General features: G+C 40.4%; 2 protein-coding genes across 4 annotated transcripts; one reads left to right on the top strand and one right to left on the bottom strand.

Annotated features, from left to right (window-relative positions):
* The first annotated feature begins 2,246 nt into the window (after positions 1-2,246).
* LOC306926985 (small RNA 2'-O-methyltransferase-like) lies at positions 2,247-9,138 on the top strand. The gene is made up of 8 exons (XM_079506550.1): positions 2,247-2,501; positions 3,050-3,162; positions 3,744-3,878; positions 4,190-4,372; positions 4,632-4,827; positions 5,153-5,300; positions 6,586-6,753; positions 7,890-9,138. Exons 1-8 carry the CDS (start codon positions 2,412-2,414, stop codon positions 7,994-7,996), a joined length of 1,140 nt encoding a protein of 379 aa, XP_079362676.1. The 5' UTR covers positions 2,247-2,411; the 3' UTR covers positions 7,997-9,138.
* A 151-nt stretch (positions 9,139-9,289) lies between these two features.
* LOC306926984 (EEIG family member 2-like) lies at positions 9,290-25,932 on the bottom strand. 3 transcript variants are annotated; one of them, XM_079506548.1, is made up of 13 exons: positions 25,684-25,932; positions 22,812-22,932; positions 22,041-22,070; positions 21,507-21,623; positions 20,882-20,928; positions 19,691-19,785; positions 17,504-17,602; positions 16,616-16,639; positions 13,624-13,858; positions 12,752-12,888; positions 11,849-11,918; positions 11,062-11,137; positions 9,290-10,661 (listed from the first exon to the last, which is right to left on the bottom strand). In XM_079506548.1, exons 1-12 carry the CDS (start codon positions 25,827-25,829, stop codon positions 11,095-11,097), a joined length of 1,164 nt encoding a protein of 387 aa, XP_079362674.1. In that variant the 5' UTR covers positions 25,830-25,932; the 3' UTR covers positions 9,290-10,661; positions 11,062-11,094. The 3 variants fall into 3 exon arrangements, with proteins under 3 accessions (XP_079362674.1, XP_079362673.1, XP_079362675.1); XM_079506547.1 differs by having other exon boundaries at positions 9,290-11,137; positions 25,684-25,931; XM_079506549.1 differs by lacking the exon at positions 16,616-16,639 and having other exon boundaries at positions 9,290-11,137; positions 25,684-25,928.
* Positions 25,933-26,341: the final 409 nt, after the last annotated feature.

Raw genomic sequence — 26,341 nt, 5'->3', positions numbered from 1 at the left:
TCTAAACGTCATTAACATATATTTTTTGGCAAAAAGGGTGAATAATGTCCCTTTAAGGCAAGCTTATCCATATATTTGACAGAGCCAATAATTCTCGACATATTATTCCATGTTATCATATAGACAAAATGCAGTTTATTACTGTTGACGATGTTATTACATTAGTGGGGAAAATCACAATTTCTAAAATGTTGAATGATGTCACTTATCAGACATAAAGAGAGTTTTTGGAGTCCAAATTGACACTTATACCTTCAAACATGTCAAATATGTGGCTAATGATGCAGCCTCTGCAGAGAATGATAAAATGGTTGAGATAACAGCAAAAACATTTTATAACAAGATGTTTTCCCCCCACAACTGAGGACAACATTGTTTTAATGTTGATGTTGGAGTTATTACATAGGCTATGTGCTCCTGCACAATATTGTATGCATTGTCAGAGTAAAGCGATCCATCCTTGCAAATCCCACTGGCACCACCTAAAGCTGGGGGGGGACTGACAGGAGGTGGGGATTAATGACCCCTGGCTCTTTTTTCTTCCCACAGTTGTCCTGGGTTGCAAAAGGCTCTGAGGAGGAATTTGCCACCCTCGAGTGGCTTTGGCTTCCTTGTAGCTGGTAGCATGCAGGGAGGGAAAGCCCTGGGTACAGTGGGTAGAGATTTAGGGGACATGGCTTCTTCAGTGCTGCAGGCCCTGATACTGTATGGATAAAATAAACATATTGCCTGGTCTGCAGCTGAATGGAGGACAACAAAAAGTAAGGAATTATTTAAATCTTGTATTTCAAGCAGATCTTAAGAAGCAACATTAAATTATGATTATATCCTGAAGTCAAGGTGACGATCATTTATCATTTGGGTTCACGGCTTGATTTACCTTTTTAGTCAAAAATGCAAGCAGTACAGTAAATGTACTAATGTAATGTAATATACTAATGTACAGTAAAACACAAAGGATAACACAAAAGTCCTGGGGACCTGTTTCCATCATGGTTCTATCTACTATTGTAATTTCGCACCTTGATCAGATGGGCAGTGAACTGCCTAGACAGCTTTTGTTGTAAATAAAAAACAGGTGAGAAGTTATTGAACAAACAATTTAATTGACAAAATAAAGTTTCAAGAGGCAAAACTTATGAAAGTATTTGTAAAATGTGATAGCTGAAGTAGTATTCACATTCTTCAGAAAATACACAGAATTAATGTATAATGTATAATGTATTCTATTGTTTTATTTGCACATCAGGCCATAAGTCTCCCAGACTCATAACTGTGACTCCCACCTCATCATAACCCCTCACACCACACACACACACACACACATGCTGAAATTAATTCCTTTCTCCACTGGGTGGGTCAGGGGACCTTAGTACAATTGCCTTATTTCAATCTGAATTCTACATATTAAAAAAACAGACCAAACAGGCGCTGGTTTCCAATGTTTACAGACATTCAGAATAACGAAAAACAGGCCTGTGTTCTGTTGTTTCATTTTATGTTAAAAAAATAAAACTTTGCTATTTTCTTGTTTTCTCAATTTTATTTTGAAGAAAAAAACTAAGTATACTTTAGTACCCGGACGGTTAACACTAAAACAACTATCCCATCTCTCTCTCTCTCTCTCTCTCTCTCTCTCAATTCAATTCAATTCAATGCAATTCAATTCAATTCAATTCAATTCAATTCAATTCAATTCAATTCAATTCAATTCAATTCAATTCAATTCATTTCAATGCAATGCAATGCAATGCAATGCAATGCAATGCAAATTATGCAATGCAATTTAAATTAAGGTGAAGTAAAACAAAAATGCACTAAATCGCGGCGAGTTGGTAAACTGGCGAGTTCTCCGGATAACAATAAAATCTGGGTTTCTGAGGCTATGTAACGGACCACCAAACCAATGTGTGGTGTGTGCGCTCTTCTGGTGGCGGGCGGTGAAAACTACCTATCGGCTACCGCCCTCCTGTGGCAACACCTGTGGACACTGCGGGCAGCAAGTTTTTAAAAAAAAATCGCCTCCCAGACTACATATGGCTCATTTTAACAAATTTTGTTTTGTATCAAATCCTTTTAAATAGTAGCCTACCGGTATTTAAATAAATAGCTATATTGTAACCTGACTTTTACCTGCACTGCAAGGTAAAAAGCAATTTGGCATACATACACAATGACTCAAAGCTGCAAGCCTTGCAGCTTTGAATCAGCTATATGCCATATAATCTAATAGATTTCATTGGCTCTTTACAACCACGTGTCAAATCAGCAAAATAGAATTCACATGCTAAACTATAGTATAGCGTTCAACATACGATAGCCGATTGTTTTTTTGACAGCTCTATGTTTATGATGAAACAAAAGGAAACAAAGTCCTATTAAAGCCTTGTGACTATACTGCCAGAGACGACATGGAACCTAAACCTATATTCAACCCCCCGCTGCACCAACGGAGACACCAGTTTGTAGTGGACTTCATCAAAAGGAACAAGACTAAGAAGGTGTAACAAACACAAACACACACACACACACACACACACACACACACACACACACACACTCTAGCCCTACTGGTATGGAGGAAACACTGTCACTATCATGAACTTAAACTAGATATGGCCTACTATACTTGACGTCGACGAGTAGGATTATTGTGATTATCGTACTTTCATTGTGTTTTTGGCATTGAACATTGGAAAATAATAAAATATGAATGCCCTATAGTCCACACTTGTGTATGCCTTAATTTAGACTTACTTTGTAAACAACTTGCACAGGGCAGATATGACAATTGCCAAATAGTCTCTTAAAGTGTAAAAAACTGACATTTAATCATTCATAGTACTCTACTTTCTAAATCTAAATGTTTCAAAATGAGTGGAAATAGTCGACCTGGTGTGAGCTTGTAGATGTGCTATTTATGTAATACATTATGGGGGAAAAAAGAAAGCAAAAAAGCTGATTATTTCGATTTATGTAAACATTGTGACAGGCTGGAACACATCATCATCATCATCATAATGATAAAATGTGCTTGTGCTCTCAATAGGTGGTGGATTTGGGCTGCTGCGACTGTACACTCCTACACAGGCTAAAATTCCACCATGAAATTGAGCTTCTCAGTGGAGTAGACATCAATGGCGAAGTGATGAAGAAAAAAATGTAAGGTTGTAACTTACAATTATGTTTCACCTCTGTTTTCTGGACTGGTTGGGACAGTGTGCCCTCTGAGTAAAGGGGGAAAAACTAGAGATGGATGGCACACTGCACTGGCTCCCCGTTTCAGCCAGGATCAACTACAAGGTCCTGCTAACCATATCGATGTTGATCGATGTCGATCGATGTCGACTGATCGATGTTGATCGATGTCGACCGGTCGATGTCGATCGGAATGGGGAAATCACCCGGTGGTCCGACATGCATTGCGTCGTGCTTTCGGTTAGGGTTGTAAGCACAGCACATTGGTACTATACACAACAGACAGCATGCATTGTATCATTATGGGACATTTTTAAAAGATGGTAGTGCTATCGTAATACCTTTCTATTGCATGTTATTGGTCTCCAAGTGCATGTTTCTCCTTGACTTTGCAACTAAATATGCAGAAAATAAGGAACTAAAAAGGTTCATCATCTGAAATCAACTATTGATCATATGTATGTCTTCCTTTCCTGTCTGCAAGTAGCTGTTTGGTCACTGCAATGGGAGAATATAGATGTATTGTTTTTGTTTTTTTAATTAAGGCGCAGTCTGGCACCCCTCCCAGCTGATTATCTCCAGCCAGGGGATCGTCCTTTGAGCATTGAGCTGTACCAGGGCTCGGTCACACAGAAAGATAGCCGCCTCAGAGGATTCGATCTAGTGACCAGCATAGAGCTGTAAGTGGTCATTCATACAATGTTACCCAAATAAAACCCTATACTTGGTTAGCTTCGGAAACCCAGACGTTTTTTATTTCCAGGAAGAAATAATACTTTTTGGTTGACCGCAGTATTTGGTTGATACTACATCAAGTATGTGATGAAAATAGCCGATCCACAAGCTCACAATGGGTTGCATTGTTACTTAGTTGCAAAGTAATATTGTGTTGTGTGACCGACCGTGGCTATTTTTGGGTGTGACAGTTCAACATATATAACGTACAACAACACATACAAAGTCATGTCTCTCGCTCTCTCTATTTTTCCAGCATAGAGCATCTCCAGCTGGCTGATGTGGAGCTCTTCTCTGAGGTGGTGTTTGGCTTTATGGCCCCAGTGTCTGTGATTGTCACCACCCCAAACTCTGAGTTCAATCCCCTACTTCCCGGACTGGTAGGCTTCAGGCACTTCGACCACAAGTTTGAGTGGACCAGAGCCGAGTTCCAGACCTGGTTTGTTATTGTTCTATTAAAAGTTCTATCGTTTCAAATACCGTTGGCAGAAAGTGACGAGAACTATACATGTGTGGTACACCAGAGTGCATTTGTTGGACTCAAAACCCACACTATTACAAATTTGTGGAGCATTTCCCAGCCTGTGGAAGCCCAAGTAACTCAAGAGCAATAAGGCTTGAACTCCCCTTGTGAACCATGCCCCTGCTGGTCAATGAAAATGTAGAGTGATTTAGAATGGAATTCTATCTTTCCTCAGGGCTCTGAAGGTGTGTGAGGAGTATGGTTATGAGGTGTACTTTACAGGGGTAGGACTGGCACCACCAGGTGCCAGTCCTACCCCAACAAAGTTCGGCTTCTGCTCCCAGATCGGGGTGTTTCAGAGGCTCGGTACAACAGAAAATGCCTGTGTCATGCCCAGCAGTGATGTAGATGAAGTGTTTTCATACACTCTGGTGAGTCATTTGATATGTCTCCCTGCAGTTACTGATGTTTTTAGAGCTTGTACAGTTCATAGATAAGACATTTCAAGGCATATACACACAGAGAAAACTAACTTTGATTATGAAGACATACTTAACGGGTCATAAGAGGAAGCATGAAGACTACACGACTACTCCATTTAGCAAATAAATGGCATTACACTAACATTCATATATAGATTTATAATGCTGCATTGTGTCATCACAGATTTGCGGATGGGATGAACTAAGAATATATTTGAATATGGGTCTAATCTTCTGCAATTGTTTCCATCCCATCCCATGTCTTTGTCATTAGTTGTACAGTGTTGCCTATCCTAGTCTCCGTGACAACAACATCTTACAGGGTGTCGTGGTGAATGAGGTGATGTACTGGACTGAGCGACTGAGGAGGGAGAGGATGGAGGGGAGGACCAGAGAGGTGGATGAAGATTCTCAAGTTCAAGGTAAACTTTTGTGGAAATTTGTTGCACGGGCAGCCGTAAATACAGCCATGAACAATCAACACACAAACAATACACACAGGAAAAATAGAATGACACTGTTATTTAAAAGGCAAGTGGCAGCGGGGATAAATCTGTCCTTAAACCTATTGGTCGTGCATCTTGGTAGATTATGTCTGTGACCAGATACTGAATATGGGGCCTTCTTAGTAGTTATGACTTTGTACACTTTGGAGAGCTCATTTAGATGTGTCTGCAATCTTATTGTACATTTTGGGAATTTTGTCTAGGCTGTTGTTTTTCAAGGTAAGTGACCCAAACCAGTAAACAAAACATGAGCTTTAAACAGATTCAGACAATTTATGATGTGCACTTTGCATGCAGCAGCAGGCAAGTTCATACAGTTTTCTAAGGAATGTTAGGTTACATGAATTAACATTTGTAGCCACTAGGTTGCCCAGAGGCTAGAGCCAATGAGATAGAGTTGTGCCTCTGTTCACGCCATCAGCCCACAAAGTAGTGTTTCCGACTCCTCTTTGATGCAACTCTTCTACTGTATCCATCTGTACTGTATCCCAGTGGCTCCTGAATTGTATAATATTACTGCTGTTTATTTTCATCAATCTCTAATGTGACAAATTGGGTCAAACCTAATTTGTCTGACATTTTGTCATTTCTGGTGACAAAGTGTGTGCTAATAGGCCTATCTCACAGCCCGCTTTCCACACCCACTTCCGGTAAATAGTGGTGTCATTTAACATTGGCATTTACACGTTTTTTTCTCTGGAGAATCTAAGTACATTTTCTAATGTAAAAATGTGACAGACCAATATTATTATGAAGCAAACAAGATGGTAAATCAGCTCGAACAGATAGAACAAACCTTACCTTGAGAAAACAAAAGTTGTAGACTTCTTAAATTACCTCTGTTAACATGTAGCGTCTATGGAGTGACGTCACGCTATCACCACTAACCCCGAAAGGGGGCGTATTAAGGGGGCGGGGAAATTCTGTGAGATAGGCTTATTGCCCTCTGGTTTGTAGCTTAATATAATCTATATATTCATGGAATCTTTTTTGTCTGTCTGTTTCCTGGGCATATTTTGGGTGCTGTCCAACTGAAGGCCCGTAAACTCTGTGTCCCCCATATGACCCGGAGGTGTGCACTGCCAATTCGATCGGACCAATGGTTTCCGAGACCCCCCCCCCCCCCCCAAAAAAAACCCCCACCACAAATATCTTCTGTGTATCTGTTTCTCTCCCATTTAATCTGTTGTTTTTTGCTTAGCTGGTAGGCATGATGTGATTGTTCCTCTGGTCCAGTTATGGTCGTGCTGTCCCAAGGTCAAAGACCTGTGTGGAACCCTCAGCCACTTCACACAGCTCCTGCTGGACCACCCCCTAGTCACACTGACACAGGATGCCACTGCTGTGCTTGTCACTGACCAGCGTCAAGGTACCAAACTGACTAATGCAATTCGAAACTGGCCCCCGTAAAATCTGAATCCCCCCCCCGCCCCCCCCTTTTTTCCCCTCACTGTATATATTTCTTTTCCCTTTTTACCTCCCTTATGATGAATTCCTGTTCTGTCTATAGAAGTGTCTATTTGTACGTCTCTAAATGTTTTGATGATTTGAACATGGTGGACCCTATTGGAAACAAGTGTAATGCTTAATTGGGTCGTCCACTCACAGTTAACAGCCTTTGTATTGAGTTTGTGCTTGAAATGTACTGTAATTCTGCAAACTGTTAATAAATTCTTCAATCAATCAATCAAACTAACACAGTGATTCTCAACCTCTGGCCCAATGCCCCCTGGTGGGCTGTGAGGATATTGCAAGTTGTTCCCCAACTAATATGGCACAATAACAATGTAAAAAACAAATGCCATGGTATTTTAAAAAACAGTTTTCATTGTGATACTGATGTTAGTTCCATTGATCCAAGCCACCATACAAATAAACATGCTCTATAAATGGGCCCTGATCCACAAAAGGTGGTTGAGAACAATAAGAGGCACAATAATAATGAGGCAGCTTGATGTAAAAGTACACCCCTGGATATTGATGGTATGTTGCAAGGATTTACCCCCAATTCCATGATGCTGATTGCCAAGCAGGGAGACATTGGGTCCCATTTTTATAGTCTTTGGTGTGACCCAGCCAGGGGATTGAACCAATGATAGGGTTCATATGGGGCGGCAGTGGCTCAGGGGTAGAGTGGCCGGATGGTAACCGCAAGGTTGCCAGTTCGAACCTGGGCTCCCCCAGAGTTGGTGTCGAAGTGTCCTTGAGCAAGTCACTGAACCCCTAATTGCTCCTGATGTGCTGGTTGGTGCCTTGCATGGTTTCCACCGCCATCGATGTATGAATGTGTGTGTGAATGGGTGAATGTAATGCACAATCTCTGTAAAGCGCCTGGGATAAAGGCGCTATATAAATGCACCATTTACCATTTTATATGGGTTCTAATCCTCCAAGTCTAATATTAGTGGTAAATGTTAATATTGTGTGAATGATTCAATATTTCAAATATTATTCCACACATTGTCTTCTTTAAATTAATTTGATTCCTCTGGTTTATGTTCCTAGATCAGGAGGATGCTGAATATGAAGATTTGGAGGATACTGGATGTACAGAGACTGAACAGTACTTCCTCAGTGCCACCCAAGAGGATGACTGGGAGTCAGAGCTTTGAATTGCTGGGAGATAACCACTTAAAAGTTAAACCCTATAGTTGACAGGGGTCCCCCGGGGCTCTGTTCAAGGTCTGCTCCTTGCCCACCCATACCAGTCTCGTCACCGAAAATAGCCTATCTACAAACTCACATTGAATCATGTTGTGAGTTTGTAGATCTGCTGTTTGACAAATGTTCAGCCCAGAATATGGACGCTACTGTGGCGGTATGACCAGAAGAGATTAATTCAAGGAGAAAGTTGTGCAGGTGTATTTACCCTCCACTTTCTTGTCTCTTAATTTGAACAGCGTGCAAGTTTGCCGCATCGTCTTGCTCATGAAAAACTATTACCCTTCCTCCCACTCAATTTGGCTGGCCATATGCTTGTTACTGTCTGGCTGAGATCGTCACAGTATTTCCATTTGCTTTCTCATGCCTTTCAACAGTGGTTTTCAAACTTTTATCCGGCCACAGACCGCCATCTGAAAAGGTTTTGTGCCAGGGACCCCCAGAAAAGATATAAAAATAACACGCACGTTCACAGCATGGATGAGCTTGTGGATTCGAATAGCCAACATACAAAGTGATAAACAACCCCCAAACAGGACCCACTTGACAATGTCTTAAAAGCATCCAACTCCTAGGAATCACTGTAAATGGTACTTGACTAGACAATAGAGCTCTACTAAAGCAACTAAGCAAGTCTCATTATTTTTCTGTTCCTTATTAAAACAAGTCATGTAAAGGTTGTCAATGTATGGTTTAATTTAAGCATGCAGTAAACCTTCCCCTTCAAAATACAAGTGCATATTTAATAATTCATAAATGGAGAAAAGTTGGTTCAGCTGGCAGAGAAATACAATATAGGAATATTTGTTTTTTAATAACATTTTATTCAACAGTGCAAGGTACACATTTAGAGCATACATTACACTTGTTAAACAAATATTGGTCAAAATGACAGGTCTGCATTGGGAAACACTGGACACCGTCAAGACAGCAAAGAACATCACTTTACATTTTAAAAGCTCCATATATAAGCACAGCTTCACAGAAGAGAAGAAGCAACCATGTTTGTAACATGTTCAGTACCTGTCTCACACAGGTAAAATAAGTGATCAACAAATCAATATCAATAAACAAATACAAGTTTCATTTTCAATAGAGGTCTCATTGTCTTTTTTTGCTGCAAATACTAGACTGTACTAGATGTGGTTCATAAAATAAACAATCTCCCAAGTTTTAAACACTACATACATGAGGTGTAAATATTGAGTAACAATGGCACAATATTTGCAAATGAATGAAGTGTTTTAAAGACAAAGTAGCAATAACCTACCTGTGATGGAAATGATAAAATCAAAGCTTTTCCAACTAACAAAGGACATTAAATCATGCAAAAACAAACTGAGAACACTGATCATCTTACAGATAAAATACTTATTTTGACACAGAAACTCCTAAGATGTATGGTTATGCAAGTACTGTATAGCTAGCCCTGCTATGGCTTATGATGGGAGAAATGGGTCACACCAACTGTATAGTCATGTAGTTACAGTATGTCAGTTTACAGTTTGCAGGCCAAATAAAACAGTCTGTTTTTTAAAAGATGCCGTAATCCTTGTTCTTAAACTTGATAATGCAGCAAAGAGATGGCTCTCACAGTATACCTCTGATGATGTTCACTACTAGGTGACATGTTAAGCCACAGTATGCATCAGTTGGACAAGAATCCGTTTTTGGCGTCAGTTTCCAAAAACTTACCCCAGAGTTTATCAGATTACTTTGCCAACTTTAAAAGTCAAATATTTGAGTTGCAGTGCATGAATATGTTGTGTATACCCAATTGATGCATGGGATACTGAAAATCCTCCCTGCAGTGACTGCAACCACCTGACAGTAGTTGGCAAGAGGTAATGGGTAAGATTTTTAACTTGACGAATCATGAATGTTAAAATCCAGCACTGCAGTCACCTCCAATATGACCTCAGCTTGTAACAGTACACTACTGTTATTAAAAGAAAAAAACTTTCCGCACAGAGCTAGGTCACCTTCATAGCACAAACTGCTCACAACCAGAACACAATACTGATGTCAGCAATACAGTGGATGATCATACAGTAAAGTGTGGGCAGGTTTCCCCACAGTTGATAAATGGGTTGCCATCCCTAACGAGTATAATTACGTACAGTATATCACACCCTTTCATTTATCCGTGATGACAGGATTACGGTCACTACTCACTACAGTGGCCTTACCACTACAAGTCACAATCACACCCTTTGTCTCCTTCACACAACCACATCATGCACACCAAACACAAAAAGGCTAAGGTTGATGCTATCAGTCTTTGTAGTAAAATATCCCCATCGACTTTATAACAGATGGGTTCAACGACTAGCTTATTAGCAGCTTATTGGTTAACAAAATATAAATTTTAAATACAGTCCAAAACAAAGAACAGATGTCATCCTCAAGACATAAACACAACAGTCAGGAATGTATTCAGAAAGCATGGCATATTCCTCTTTAGCAACGTTTTCACTTTCTAATGAAGCACGCAAAAACCCGTCCACCCATAGTCTGTTATCGAGAGAAGGTTTGTCGTTTTCTTCCAGTATGTATTAGTCTTAAATGGGTTCATGTTGAAGGCAAGGTGATAAACAAAAAAAGCACCTGGATAATCTACCAACATAAGGAAAGAAAAACAAGAAGTGGTCAGTTTTGTCAGCAGAACAGTAAACACCACAAATGCACAGCGACAACCAACGGAAATTAGAAGGTTGAAGAGAAATCAAGGTGAGTGGCGAGTATACTGTCAAAGGGTCACACAAGCATTGAGAATTGTCAGCAATCTTATCTGTTTGTTCGTTCTGAGGAGGGTACTAGAACATGCTAGTGAGCCCAGTCCTGACTGGAAGAGAGCTATAGTGCACATAGTCTAAAAAAGCACAAGAGGGCACTGTTGTAGTCTCTACCCTCCACGGAGTGGTTTGCTTGTTGTGGCGCAGCGCATCAATGCGTCTGTTACAATTAATATTAAAAACCGATGACCGTGATCCTGACTTTTGGAAATCTGCATTACCATTCTCCATGTGTGGGAATCGTCACGTCAGGGCTAGCGTTTTATCACCACCTGCTCATAAGCTCCAGCGCCAACCCTGGAATCACAAGAGAAGATTAAATTAACATTCTCTGGGGTGTCCTGGTGGCACGTCATACAGTCTATTAGTTTTGCACTATCTAGGGTTGTGACTTATAACACGATATTTCTTTGAAAAAGATTATTTGAAAAGAGAGTTCATTCAATGGAAAACTTCAGTTAAAGTTGTATGACCATTCTAATCCTATCATGTTAAATAAAGTTTAAGTAAAATACATTTTCATTTCATTTCTCAGCCCAACAGCTCTGTGTGTGTATATATATATATATATAGTACAGGAAATCTAATCTATGGAAAATACAGGATCAACCTCTAACTAATTGCAAAAAAAAAAAGAACTCAACTGATTTTGCATCTTCAATATATCCTGAATAACAGAAAAAAAGTTGCCTGGAATCATGAAAACCCCCTAGTTTGATATGTCACATGCTACTTAAAGCACAAGGAAATTTAGAAAACATTGCCTTATAATAGGATGTCAATGGTGGCCATACTGTACAGGCCATTTTCAACACTTTCCCTTCAGACAATTCCAGGCAACTTCTTTTCTGTTATTCAGGATATATTGAAGATGCAAAATCAGTTGAGTTTGGTTTTTTTGCAATTAGTTAGGTCAAATTACATTATTACTGGACTAACATATATATATATCTCCATCCAGAATGGAGACTCTAGGGTTCCCGATTTCCGATCCTATGCAAAACTCACCTGGTGTGCAAGTGATGGCTTCCTAGGGCTGTGCTTCCCCCAGGGCCAACAAATAAACGCAAGCCTTCCTCTGAAACAAGACAGGCACACACTTTTAACTCAGATTCATGTAGTAGACAGAGGGAACAAACAGTAACATACTCCTGCATATTCCTTGGCAGTCGCTAGGCAATCTAAAAATAATCCTCTATTGACAGGACCACTTTTCTCCAGCACAGAGCTCAGCTAGATGAGACCTTGGTAAGAATAGAACTTCCTCTACATCTCTCAGACTCATTAAAAGAGACAGGTATCATTTTCTGTTATAGAGTATTAGTGTGCTATAACAAGACCTGGTATACTTGAATACTTGATTCTGATGGAGGGGTATTAATAAAGTTGTATTCTCTGTTTGAGCCCTCACCTGTTACACTTAACACCAAACCTAAACCTTATGAAAGTAAAATATTATTCCGACTACATATCTTCAAGACATCCGCTATTACTAGATGCAGCTAGCATAGTTTGGCGTTTGGAAGTGGTTTATTGATTTTGGGATTATAACAGTTTACAACAGTGTTCAGTTAAATTATTCTAGCCTACATTTTATGTTCACTACACTCTTTATCATTGCACATCTTGTATATAAAAAAGTAGCTTAGTTTGGATGCCAGGAGCTTTTGAGTGCCCAGAATCAGTGGCATACTTTGGTTGCAGTTGCACCGATGACAAAATTGAGGTTTGACGTCAACTTTTTGCACGAGAAAGAATACATACTGTGTATGGTGTACAATTTCCTCTTTTGTTATATTTCTTCATAAATATAACAGGATATCAATTATACAATCATGTGGCATGTGTGCTATCTGTAGATAGTTTGCCTGTCTTGCTTGTTTTTCAGTGTTTGATAAATTTGTGCCTTACCCTCAACGCTAGAGTCCATAAGTGAGGCTGTGAAGTCTTGACTTTGGAGAATCTTCTCTACTACATCGTCGGCATCTACTCGTGTGTCATCCATTCTCTTCAGCTGGGACTCAATAGAATCCTGCTTCACTGGGTGTCTGGAGGGCACATAAAGGATTACTTATGTGTTTATCAATAGATTGCATCCATATATACTGCCTTGAACTGCATCTTTTGGATTATAATTTAAAGAAGCACAAAACTAAATTGAAACCTCATCTTCATATAATTGGTCCTTACCAATACTATGGTGAGTAGACAATTTCCATCTACTCTCTCTGTGTCTCATTGGTTGGCTGTGGACAGTTCAGAAACCTGTCTACCAGTGACATCATCGAGTGGGATTCCTAGCTAATAGAAACTACAGCCTCTCTCTTCCTGGAAAGTTAGCATGCTTACATAGAAGCCATAATTCTTGCATTAATAAAACTAAGTTTGAAATCTTGTTTGAAATGACCAAATCTGCATACCGATGATGTCACTGCTTGGCAGATTTCTGAACTGTCCACACCCCACAGCCCTGGGGTTGACATAAATGGTGATATCTTATAATGAGCATTTAGTGAGGACCAATTATATGAACATAGGTTGAAAATGGCACAAGTGGTCCTTTAACCACTTTTCAGTACCACTGCGAGTCAAATGTAAGACCAGTTTTGCATCACATTTAGTCGTTTATTATGTCTGACAAAACAAATGGAAGTGAATATGGAGTGGTGACAAATCACGGTTTTTAAATAAAGAAAAGCTAGCAAACAACTCTTTTTCTCCAATACAACAAAACATACATTTCATCACACTTCTCACACTTCATACTTGTGGATTAAACTCACCGGTTGAGCCGTTCGCAGGAGGAGGCACTCCGGACAGGTGTGCCTGCTGGGCTGGCAGTGGTGGTGGTGGGTACGGGGTGCTCAGGAAGGGCAGGACAGGGCCTGGTCTCCCTGTCTCTGTCCTCACTGGGTTCAGGGAGGCTGCCGATGCCTGTGGAGGCACTGCCGACTGAGAGGTTCCTGCGATGGCTGAACTCTGATAAGCTGGAGGAGCGGGAGTGACCTGTACTGTAGCCTGGGAGGGAGGGAGGCAGTGATGCAATTATTGAGTATTAGTTCTGAAATGTTAGAGCTAATTTATACTACAAAATACCTAATAAACAACATTGTGATGAGGTGTTTGTGGTGGTTTTGGTGTTGCCCAACTTTGCAACCACATCTAACAAGATGGGAAGGTATTTGTCTCATTGCAGTGATGACAAAGAAATTTGTAACATTCTGACAAATAAATAACGGTAATGGGTCACACACACCAAGACATTTTGAACAGGAGACAAATGTTTCGGCTATCCAGCCTTCATCAGTGTGTCACACACTGATGAAGGCTGCATAGCCGAAACGTTAAAAATGCAAGAATAAATTATTGAAATGCAGTCTTGATGTGTGCGACCCATTACCGTTATTTATTTGATATGATTTGAACGGGTAACGCACCTAAAGTCAGAGTGCGGTGGTCACATGAAGAGTGAACATTCTGACAAACCACACATGACTTTACTTTTCCAGCTGATAGTGAACTGAGAAAAATAAAAGAGGAAATGAAATCTCAAGTCAACCATATAGCCTACTGTATGCATGTGCCATACATGAAACTGATGCTGTCATGTGTATTTTAAGTCGCAGTCACATTGTTTCATGTACAAAACACTTTTCCAGAATGAGTCTTGCATTACTGTTTGATATGCAAAACACCTTTTTCAGAATGTGTCTTGCCTTTATTATTAATATGACACTATATAGACTTATTCTATATAGTTATAATTACTCAGGCTGGGTCGCCTATATGTGAGTGAGGGGTATGATGTTCGAGAGACCCGAAACCCCGATGACCTTGGGATACATCACTGAGGATACGTCCCAGGTGCATCCATGCAATGTTTTTAGTATAGTTCTTCTATTTATAGTGACTCATTATTAGACTATGTGACAACCAGGTATAGTCTGGTGACCACCAGAGAGACGAGTGACAGCCGGAATGTAGACGGCACCCGGGTGAGCAGTATGGGTTAGCGCCCCAGCCTGTGTCCTCCGTGAGGAGGAAGCCCAACAAACCCTCGGTGAGGCCTTTAGGAGGGCCATTCAAGCAGCAAGCGGAGCCCGCAGCACCACCTTCTCGCTCGGGTGGAGTCTGCAGAACCATTGCCCATCACTCCTGAATGAAGTGTCTGGTGCTGGGACCCTGGTGCAACGCACAGGTCCTGGGCCTGGTGAGAGCAGGAGTGGACCTGGTGAGACGTAGGAGGGGCCCGGACAGGAGTCAACCCACAGAGCCTAGTCCTTCCAGTCCAGAAGCGTACCTCCCAGCCCTGGCAGAGTAGTTCTGGAGTAGTTCCAACGGATTGTGTGGCCCTGGTTTTTCCCTAATGGGACTGATTGAGGGTAGCTACTGGGACGTAAGTCAGGACTTGATCACCCCGGCTGGGTCACCTGAGTGAGGGGTATGATGTTTGAGTGCCCCGATGACCTTGGGATACATCACTGAGGATACGTCCCAGGTGCATCCTTGCAATGTTTTGTTATAATTCTATGTTTGCATTATAGTTTTCACCATCCGGGTAAGATCTCACCACACTTGGAAAACAAGTAGATCTTGTGCCCAAAAGGGTATGCCCTCCCCCTCTGGTTATAGCATACACATCACACATTTATGGCACAAGATGAATTCACTGTGCATTTACTGCAAAAAATGTATGAACTCATATGAACAAATTACTTTTCGTTGTTGAAACCCCAGGTGCCATGCAGTCAAGTACATTTTAGACTTGTAGTGTGTTCAATCATTTAGTAGTTGAGTAAAAGCAGCACAGCAGCACCACATACTCAAATTCTATTACAGTCAGCAGTAAAACACATCACAGGTCCTGAATGCACTGAAGCAATGAGAAAGCAAACCTCCTACACACTAGTATCGAGTCATCGACGGTAAAGTAACAGAATTAAAATGACGTTTAAGGCATATACTGTGTACATGTGTGTATAACCTTTTTTATGCCATTTACCCAGACAATAACGCTTAATACAGACCACAGATGTAGACATAGAAAGTGCATTCATCATATTAAGATGGCAATTAGGTCCTGTGCTTATGTTTACCACATCTTGTCACACTTCCCCTCAGACTCTAATGTGGATCTGATCTGCCGGTAATGGAAACTCGAGACATATCGAGATCTAAACTGCTTAGCAGAGTGATATTGGCAGATAGCTCACTCTCCCTCCCCCAGTTCAGGCTTATAGTACATTTCCTACATTTGCAGAGAGAAAATGTAGCTTTGCAGACTACTTCACCAACTGTCATTGATAGTACCAATGGAACTTTACTTTTAGGTGTACAAAAGGAGTTGTAAACAATTCATGTATAAATTGGAATATGTGGAAAAAGTGAAACACTGAGATTCAGATTCTAGATAATATGACAGACAATCAGACAAGGAGTCAGATGGAATTGTTCAGTCAGTGGTCACTGGATATGGAGAACGAACGATTACTTTTAATCATTGTCAGATAGAGCAGAGACAGAACTGGGGAGAACTGGATTAACACCAGGCATGCAGAGAAAGGTTTTAACATGCAGAGAAAAGTTTTTACCAAATTTGCAAAGAAGAGCGAGAAAAGACAGAAATTAACTACCCCACAGAAATTGAGTAAAAGGTAGGAGGGAAAACCCAATAGACAATCAATGTGTTTTTCTTGTTCACAGAACCCCGATTTTCCACCATCTGGGAAGGAAACTTGGCCTTAATTGATTCAAGACATCTTCAAGAAGTCTTACCGTTTGCATGTGCCCTAAAATGCACTGGACAAACAAAATGGAAAAAGTTAGCATGGAAGTGGGAAAATCTGACTCTTGTACTTGGCTGGAGGGCTCCGACAAACTGACAGGCCATGATGTTCTTTGTCTGTCACTGTTGCCTGTGTGATGAAAATGATTTCATTTGGCATAAAATGGGAGCAATTCAGACAATTTGTTTGCAATTTGTTTGCATAATTTTCATGAAGCAAAGGATTTGGCATGTAATGTGTGCCAAACTAAACTAAATTATTAGTTTATTGGCATGAAGGCCGTTTCAGACGGGGATCGAGTGACACAGGCGTTCTCGCCTGGATCAGCGATGCCTAAAATAATAATAATAATATTTTAGAAAATTAACCATTTTGAACGATGACAAATAAACAAAAAATAAAATGGTTAAAAATCAGCTCCATAATTATATCGGCAAAAAAGGTATGGTCACTATATCGGAAAGATATATTGGTTGGGCTCTACTTATTTGTCTTGCCTGTGTCCGGGTAGCTCAGTCAGTAGAGCACTCGCCTTTCGACTGCAAGGTCATGGGTTGGATCCCGGGCACCACCAACTCAGCGTATGAGTAGTGCGGCAAGTACTGGGAGCTGATGGTAGGTGTTGTGCTCCACCTCAGCATTCCATCTCCCAGAGGTCTAGCGCATTGTAACGGGGATAGACCCTGCACCCTGGCTGATACCGACAATAAGCCTCTCTGACTTACTTACTGTCTTGCCTGTCTAGATACGTTTTGCTCCACAGATATACATACTGTCCTGGTAATACATGACGTGTGCAGCAGGAGTGCTTGTCTCTCAAAGTAGACAAGCCACAACATACAAATCCTACGTGTTTGTAAATAGAAGGAGAGCCTACCTGAGAGTTTGGATTGTTGGCTAGCGTAACTGGAGGTTCTGGAGTGGCCGCATGCCCCTAGGTCATCAGGAGCAGTGGAACACTTGCTTTCTCGACTCTCTGCAAGGTTTTAGAACAAGAGGTGTGATGATGATGATGATGATGATGATGATGATGATAAGGGCATGGAGTACAATAAGGGTCCGCCCTCGCAGAAAGTGGTGTCCTACCGTTCCTACTGTATAGTCAGAATTGAACCAAGGCCAGCAAGTAATGAGCAGAGATGGCACTGAAGAGCAGAAGTTCTAGCATTCCAGAGTAAGAAGCCTTAATTATTATGAACTGATCATCATCAATTATGAACAGATCATTAAATAAATTATAGCACGCACATACACAATAGTATATGCACAGACAGGATTGGTCAATTTGTCTTGCGTACAATGTGTGGCTTAGGAAACGCAGCTAAAATATGTGCAGAAAAGCACTTCACCTAACACAGATCACAAACACACACAGTTCCTATTTTTAACTGTGCGTGAGCCCCCCCAGGGTCAGAGCAGATTGTAGCGAAGCTAAAAGAGATAGTTTAAATGATACATGAAAGAGAAGCACAGCGATCTGGAGGAGATGAGCACACAACGCTCCAGTGCATGCATTCACACATGCATACACCACACATACAGAGACATAAGAGGATAGAGAAGAATAGAAGAGAATATCTTTATTGTTCACCAGAGTAGAAATATGTCTTGAGCTCACCAAATACACAGCATAAAAAGCAGAATTGGTCATACTTTAGAGACAAATATAACGCACATCCGTTATTTGCTGCTGAGGGGCGGGGGCTCGCAACTCAATTTTGAACGCTCCAAAAATTATTAGCAATAAAACACCAGTAAAAATACGTTTCGACCACGGGGTCTTTTATCAAGTATAAAGTATCAAAAGTGAGTTGCGGGGCTCCACTTTGTTGCCTCATACTTTACTCGTAGAAATTGCTTGTGGCTGTAGCATCTGGGATAAAGGACTTATTGAAAAGAACTTCAGTAGGCGGTAGCTAAAAAGGCTCAAACTGGATGAAGAGAGGATCTGGAGCTATTTGCCAAGATACTTCCCACTTTCTTCCTCATCCTTTCTGTAAAATGTTGAGTCAAGAGCTTTTGGGGTTTGCCAATGATTTTGCTTGCCATAGTGAGTTTATTCACAGACAGACAGACAGACAGACAGACAGACAGACAGACAGACAGACAGACAGACAGACAGACAGACAGACAGACAGACAGACAGACAGACAGACAGACAGACAGACAGACAGACAATGGAAATGAGCTCTCAAGCTATATTGTGTTCTATCTTTATGCAATTATGTGTATGCATTTTCATGTTGTCGGATGAAGATGTCACTCAACATCAACAATGCAAAAAAAAGAAGAAAAAAAAGAAACAAAGACAAACATTTTTAGTGATGCGCTGTAGTTAAACGGAAGCTCATTCACCACTACCGCTTTTAAAAAAGTAGGGGTAAAAGACATGTGACTGGTTAATGATGATGGACACAAACAAACCCCCCCCCCCCCCCCCCCCCATCTACTTATTAGCCTGATTTATACTTCATTGTATGATGGTGTTATGCACCCAAAACAGCCGATCTTGAGCTAATGTAGACCTGTTCTTTCTAGCGCTTAACACTGTCGAACGTCAGAATATAAATTAAGCATCATCCTCTCCTGGATACATGTTGTCATGCATTCCTGAGAACAAGCAGTTACCAGTAAGGTCATATGATCATACCTCACTGACCATCCTTCTCGCTCATATTCTGAGAGACTTCATGTATATGCTATACAGTAGTATAGGAAACTGTGATCCCTTTCATTTAATTGTTCCAACTGAAGATCAGGCTTAATGAATTATTCCCAAGACCAAAATCATCCTCACCCGTCCCAATTCAAATGGGGGCCAGTTAACAGTGTTGATTGATTGATTGAAGTATAACAGTTTGCAGAATGGGTACATTTCACATGAAAGCACAACTCAATATAAAGAGTTACTACACACTGATAAAGCATTACACTTGTTTACAACAGGGTCCACCCTTTTCAATTCATCAGAACGTGTCTGGGAATGGCAGTTAGAAATACCTGATTACCCAAAATCTATTGCTTTCTGGCTCTGGTAACCTGTAAGAGATGTGGTCAGTCTTACCCAGACAGACTTTTTGAGTGTCCCCTCCTTTTCTCTCCTCCAGTAGGCTCTCTCCATCTCCCTGGATTCCTATCACAGTGGCTGTGGATGGAGGCCTGAGCAGAGAGGAAACAGGAAAACCATGTTCCGTTTCATTTCATTTTATTTATTTCATTTACATGATTATAATAATTTTATCCTTTCTTACACAGCATTTGACAGTTCACATAAAATTTCAGCTTGCTGTCAAATGTAGTGCCCAAATATTTGTAAGTGGTCACCAGGTCAACTTGCTCACCATGGACCATGCTCTGGGGAACATTCAGTTGGAGAAAGGCATATATGGATATGGGCATATACCGCCTATCTGACAAACCACCTATCTGACGACTTTATGCCAGGCAACGCAATATATGCACGCCACGTTTGAAGTTAACCAATCTGACGGTTCTCTGGGTACAAAGGACAAACACGCACACGTGCAGAGGTTTGTGTAATATATAAAATTGTCAATAGTGCTTGTCTGCATTTCAATGCTGAATAAATAAATAGAGAGAGCATAGGGTTGGTATGCTTGCATAATTATAAACAGAAGCTACTGTATAATTTTTAGGTCATACTCTGCCTTTGGGGCAAGGAACTTTGCTTTGCCCGTCCTGGCAGTTTCATTGAAAAGCCTGCATCCCTTTTCTGTGGTGTACCCAACCGTCACTAGGGAAGAAGAACCGGTTTTACAAGCTAAGGCATATCACTTGTTTATAGTGACATATTAGCTACAACAGACAGTCACAAGGGCCAACTCATAGGAAAGTAAATTACTTTTGAACCAGGTATTGTCATTGTGACCTTAAAGATGTTCCCAATCTTAGCTGAACAGTCCAGCAGTTTGCGAGATTAGCTCTGGACACACAGACACACAGAAAACATGACACATTGAGAGCTTGTAGATTGGCTATTTTCAGGGTGTTTTCTCTGCCATGCATGATGGAAACCTGGCATGACAATATATTGTGGAAAGGTTTTGTAAATCAAAATGCTTAAAAGAAAAGGACATTGTGCCATGACATTGTGTTATGCCAACATATTTATAATTCAGTATTATATATTTTTTCTCTTGCAATAATCAGTAGTTGCAAATAATTGTACAAACCATATGATATTTAGCCACCTTTTAAAGTAGTGAAATATTGCACAATAATGAAAAACACTTACGTTTTAAAACATGGGTCTCCTGACATGAGCTGTGTACTGATGATCACCTAATACAAAAGACAGAAAATACAAAAGATATATATATAAATATATAATTTTGCATGAGAATTTTATACAACATAAATTGTGTTTGATTTTACACAACATAACATTTAACCTGCGGCCTTGCTGTGACTATTGTATAAACCTTCCTCCTGCTGTGACTACGGCTCTGGGAGGTTAACCTGCCTTCCTGCCGTGGCTATGGCTCCAGGAGAATAGAATATACTTACAGTACTACGGACTTACATATTCAAGCTTTTGAGAGATATTTGACAGACCAACCGCTAGCAGGGATGAAAAGCTGAGTCAGGTTTCATTAATTACTATTCTTGAGAAGAATTCTTAAGAAAATCTGGGTTACACACATTTCCCAGTAAATGTTTAAATACTTGGTTTGCTGGCTCTACGGTCAGCAAACAATGGTGTGTTCTACAATGGTTACTGTCAGCCATCTTGCACCGTTTGACACCTGGTTAGTTTTGATGGGGAATGCTTACAGTGTTAATAAACAGTTTTTTAGGATAGGAAACCTGTACACTGGCACGCTTTACTGGAACTACACCACAGCTCAAACAGCACCTACCTTGAGAATGGAATTGTCCTGGCGAGTGTTTTTGGTATCATAGCCCTCTAGCAGACATCTGCGTGTTGTATTCCCTGAGCCAGCAAATTCTGCCAAATTCAGGTCAGCAAAACCAAGCTGTAGGAGAGCAGTGAGTTGGCAAAGTTGAGGGATAGATTCATTTCATCCTGTTTGTTTTGGATATTGATTGACGTATTCTCTTGAGGAGAGCTGTTTACATTTTGTCTCCAATCGTTTCAACTTTAATGGAATCCTGATTTGTTTTTGTTTTTCTTTGGTCATCTTATAAAATATCACTATGTGGCCTAACATTCATCCTGTACACTACACATGAATATTAAAATGTATATATCCCTGAAATGTACTTCTACCAATAGAAGTAAACCGACATAACCAACATAACATGCCATGCCCACTAGCAGGCAGTGAGACCTCCGTTTATTATGGGCTCACTAGGCCATTAAAACATAAACACACCCGATTACTGTAAATCTAGGTTAACTAATCTGAAACACAATAAAATAAAAGTATTACCTTTGCATACGCCTTTCCACCCTTCAGCTCCTGGAAAGGATAATCATCAATTATTATTTCAACACAGCCCCCCAAAATATCTTAAGAAAGGTCAGCACTCAACAAACATTTTGAGTTCAAATAGACGAGGATGGTGCTCATCCTCGTCTATTTGAACTCAAAATGTTTTACTTTTCAGTTTTGGATCTACAACTACATCATAGCAAGGGAGAAAGCCAAAATTATATAAACCAAATTCCCCTGGAAACGGCACAATGAGCTGCTCCAGATGAGCAGGTTGGTACCTTGCATGGTTTCCTCTGCTTTTGGTGTGTGAATGTAATGCACATTGTGAAGTGCTTTGGATAAAGACCTTACAAACTCTTACAAAATAAGAGAAGACACTCGGAGACACTCCGCTACGCCTCAGACGGGGGAATAGGAGGCACTTGATGTTTTTACGAGGCCGCACGGAAACACACATTCACAGTCATATGAGCGCGGGCGGTGCTTAAACGCCCGCACGGCCAGTGTAAAGCAATCAAGTGTTCCCCTTCCCCAGTTCAGCTACAGAGCTGCGGGATCAATGTAACGCAGCTGGGAATGATATAAAGTGATTGACGGTGTGGATTATCGTGAGATTTACCATGGCTAGCCAATCGGAATCAAGTTTTGGGACTAACCATTTTAGAATCTGCTTTTGGTGTGTGAATGTAATGCACATTGTGAAGTGCTTTGGATAAAGATCTTACAAACTCTTAAGTTTGTAAGTTGAAGCAGACTATACTGTACCTTTCTGACAGACACACGACACACACAGGGGTCCAGTATTCCTGTCCCTGCACTGGCACTCATCTTACAAGGGAAAGAGAATGTTCTTCTCCAGCGAACACAGTTGGCTTGTACTGGCTCCCTGTATGGGGAATATTTACAAAGACATTTTAGTGCATTCTGGTGGTTCAGCAATAAAACCACCATGTGGAAGCAGACTACACAATCAATTTGAAATAAGCAATAGAATCACTCTCTCTGTATAAGGATAAACAGTGTAGATATTTTCTTGTACACAGTAAACTTTACTCCACTCACAGAACAAGTCTAAAACCAAGCTATCTGAACTGCAAATGACAGTGTTTTAGAGTTGAGAGAATAGTTTGTTTTTCAACCATAGACTTAACACATTATACTAAATAATACATATATAATTAATTACATAATAATATGGTTGATAATAATATGAGACAATATGTTAGTAGGGCTTGATGGATTCTGTTGTGGCAGCGCCTCATCGTTACAACTAAAAAGCAGCAGATGTGAACAATAATGTTCCCAAACAATGATGTCAACCTATGTTACATGTTTCCTCTCTATTTTCCTGCCTAAATCCTGAGTCAGAGAAAGGGAACTCCCAGCCAGCTGCACTCCAAGTGCCTTGGGACTGTTGAGCCAGCAGCACTTCTCAGTGCAGCAAAATCAATTTGTGCATGTGAGAAAATCTGCTGTGAGCAAGATATGAGCCAGAATAAGGTTTGTCTCATCTTATTCGACGGGTCTCCTAGTACTACCATGGTCTAATTTTGAGGGCATAATACAGATATAATCAGACAAAACACTGCTTCAAACTGGACTTCTTGGACTTCAAGTGGTCCAGTGTGTGACGTCAGTCATCCGACACATTATTCCAAGGTTTCAACCCCTTTGAGTTCCATTATAAAATTGATTGATTTTTATTTATTTTTTAAATTAATTGCATTTTGACAGCGCTTTCCCAAGTGCTCAAAGCGCTTTATAATGGTTCATTGATCTTTCATATTACATTATGAAACAATTTGTGGAACCTATGGTCTGGCAGTGTACACAAGAAATATGGCACTGAACGGTCCAGCAGTTTGCAAGATTAGCTCCGGACACAGAAAACGTGACACATTGAGAGCTTGTAGATTGGCTATTTTCATCTAAGAGGTTTGGTGTAGAGGGGGACAAGAGCACACAAAGTACAGTTAAGAATAGAGGGTTTGGGCGCTCGGGTGGTGCAGTGGTTCTGTGGGAGGCTGTGGGTTCGAATCCACCGTGGTGCACGAAGAGGGTTTACGTGGATAATATATTCGCAGCCGGCCGGGGTTGTCCCATATAGAGTTATATATTTGTCCTAATCTCTGGTGTAGGAAGTATCATTGACTCAGGCCAAATCAAACACACAGGGGCTTTATGTTCAGGAACCGTCTTTAGAAACGAAGGAGGGCTTGTAAACATTGCTCAAAGACAATGCATTCCTGAGTGAATATGCACATTTAAAAAGTACAGTGTTTCTATAGAGTATCTGTGTAACATGTGTAACAAGAGGACCTTTTCTGCTGCTAGGTGACCACATGACACAGGAGTATGTTTACATTTGTGTGGGTAGCAAGGTAGAGGCTGAAATGTAGTGACGTGACATGAGACCATAAAATGGTTGTTCTGCTGACCAAACTAAAACACAACCCACCCAATAAAGTAAAAGCCTAACATTGGTGATATGACATCGTCAATTTGACATTGTGCTACCAACGGTAATGAAATTGATACTGGACATTGATCACACAATAAGCACATTTGTCATCAAGGACAATGAATTTCCAACTGTCACCTGGGGATGGCTCACGAAAAACCATAAACTATAAATGTTGGGTAATTTGACCCCATTTGTTCTCCAAATCCCTGACTTGTGTTACTTCCCTTTCCCGGCATATAAAAATGCAGAATCATCCTGATGACTCAGATTGTTGGAAACAGATCATTGTATCTATATTTTCTACTGAATTTTGCAAAAATAATAGTAAAATGCATGTAACATATCGCTATTCTTTAGTCTTTGTAAATGAATGCATTATTATACAATACACCCCAGTACATTCCTGATTCCTCTGTCCACTTTCTTGTGTTTGGCTTAGTACTTAGTATGCAAGTTTAAGTAAAGATGAATGACATTACTTCAAAATATTCGCTTTCAACAGACCACATTCATTATCATTCCTATCAAGTGGATTGGTGATTGATATAGCTTATGAACAACTGTAGTTATGCACAGCTTAACATTGTTTGTTTCTGTTTTTCCACAACAAACCTGCACGTACGTTGTCAACAAAAGATCCAGCATGGTTTGGGAATCACATTATATTCTGAAATACTTAAAACACCCCCCAAACCCCATCATAAATCAAAATAGATCTGTTTTACTATATGTTTACAAACAAAACATGAGCTAAACTGATATAGCAAATACAGTTAATTTCATTTTTGATGCTGATGCTGATAAGCTGCTACATTAATTAACCGTTATAGCTAATGTCGTTAATATGAAATTGTAACTATTATAGCCATTGTGTTGACGATTTCTCTTTTCCAGTATACCATTTCAATACAATTGTTGTAGCTTTTACAACCACTAATGTAATAAGCTCGTTATTACGTGCTAGTTAACATCTGGTTGGCAGGCAAGTATCCTCCTATCTGCAGCTTAAGGTGATATTAAACACACACGGTTCATTATAGGAAACTGTAATATAGCCAGCTGGTTTTAATTAATGTGATGGATGATGGTTGTCAGGAGGTAAGAGGGAGAATGCTAGCCAGTTAGCTCCGTTAGCCTGTGTGTGTTGTTGAATGAAAAGCAGGCAGATCTCACCGTGATGACTCCTCGGAGAAGCCCCCGTCAAGGAGTCTGACTTTACAGAACAGAACGCCGTTGACAAAGGGCACCGACGACAGCTCGTCGAGCTCGAAATCCACCTTGAACTTGAACTTCTTCTTTTTCATCATCATGAAATCCATGCACCGCCTGTCTGTCGTCGTTTACGGTCTCCGACTCTCCTTCTTGAGAGAGGGGATGTTCTCTATCTTGACCAGAGAAGAGCAGTCAGTGTTCCCACTCCCTGTGTGTGTGTGACTCTGTGTGTGTGTGTGTGTGTGTGTTTTTTTTTTAAATCAGACACGCTCGTCAATATACTACATATGCATGTGACTTCCTGTTGGCTCCACTTCAAAATAAGAGCAAATATCTGGATCTATATATCAAATCTGATATTTCAATTTTTAGCAGTCTATGGCTACAGCTTTTCTTTTACAGTATGTACAGGCTAAGTTATTTTCTTGAAGAAAGCTCTGTAATAATATTATAATATATAGACAGTGCAAGATGCACATTTATTTGCACGATTATTATTACTTGCGCAAGCAGAGCGCGCAAGTACTGTGATCGGCTGGGTATGTCGGTGTTATCCACTGGCATATGGGAATGTATGTATGTCCACCGGCCAATACCAATAAGGACCATTCTTGATGAC

The sequence above is a fragment of the Electrona antarctica genome (assembly GCF_951216825.1).
Source record: "Electrona antarctica genome assembly, chromosome: 7".
Lineage (NCBI taxonomy): Eukaryota > Metazoa > Chordata > Actinopteri > Myctophiformes > Myctophidae > Electrona > Electrona antarctica.
This window is presented reverse-complemented; position numbering and strand designations above follow the sequence as displayed.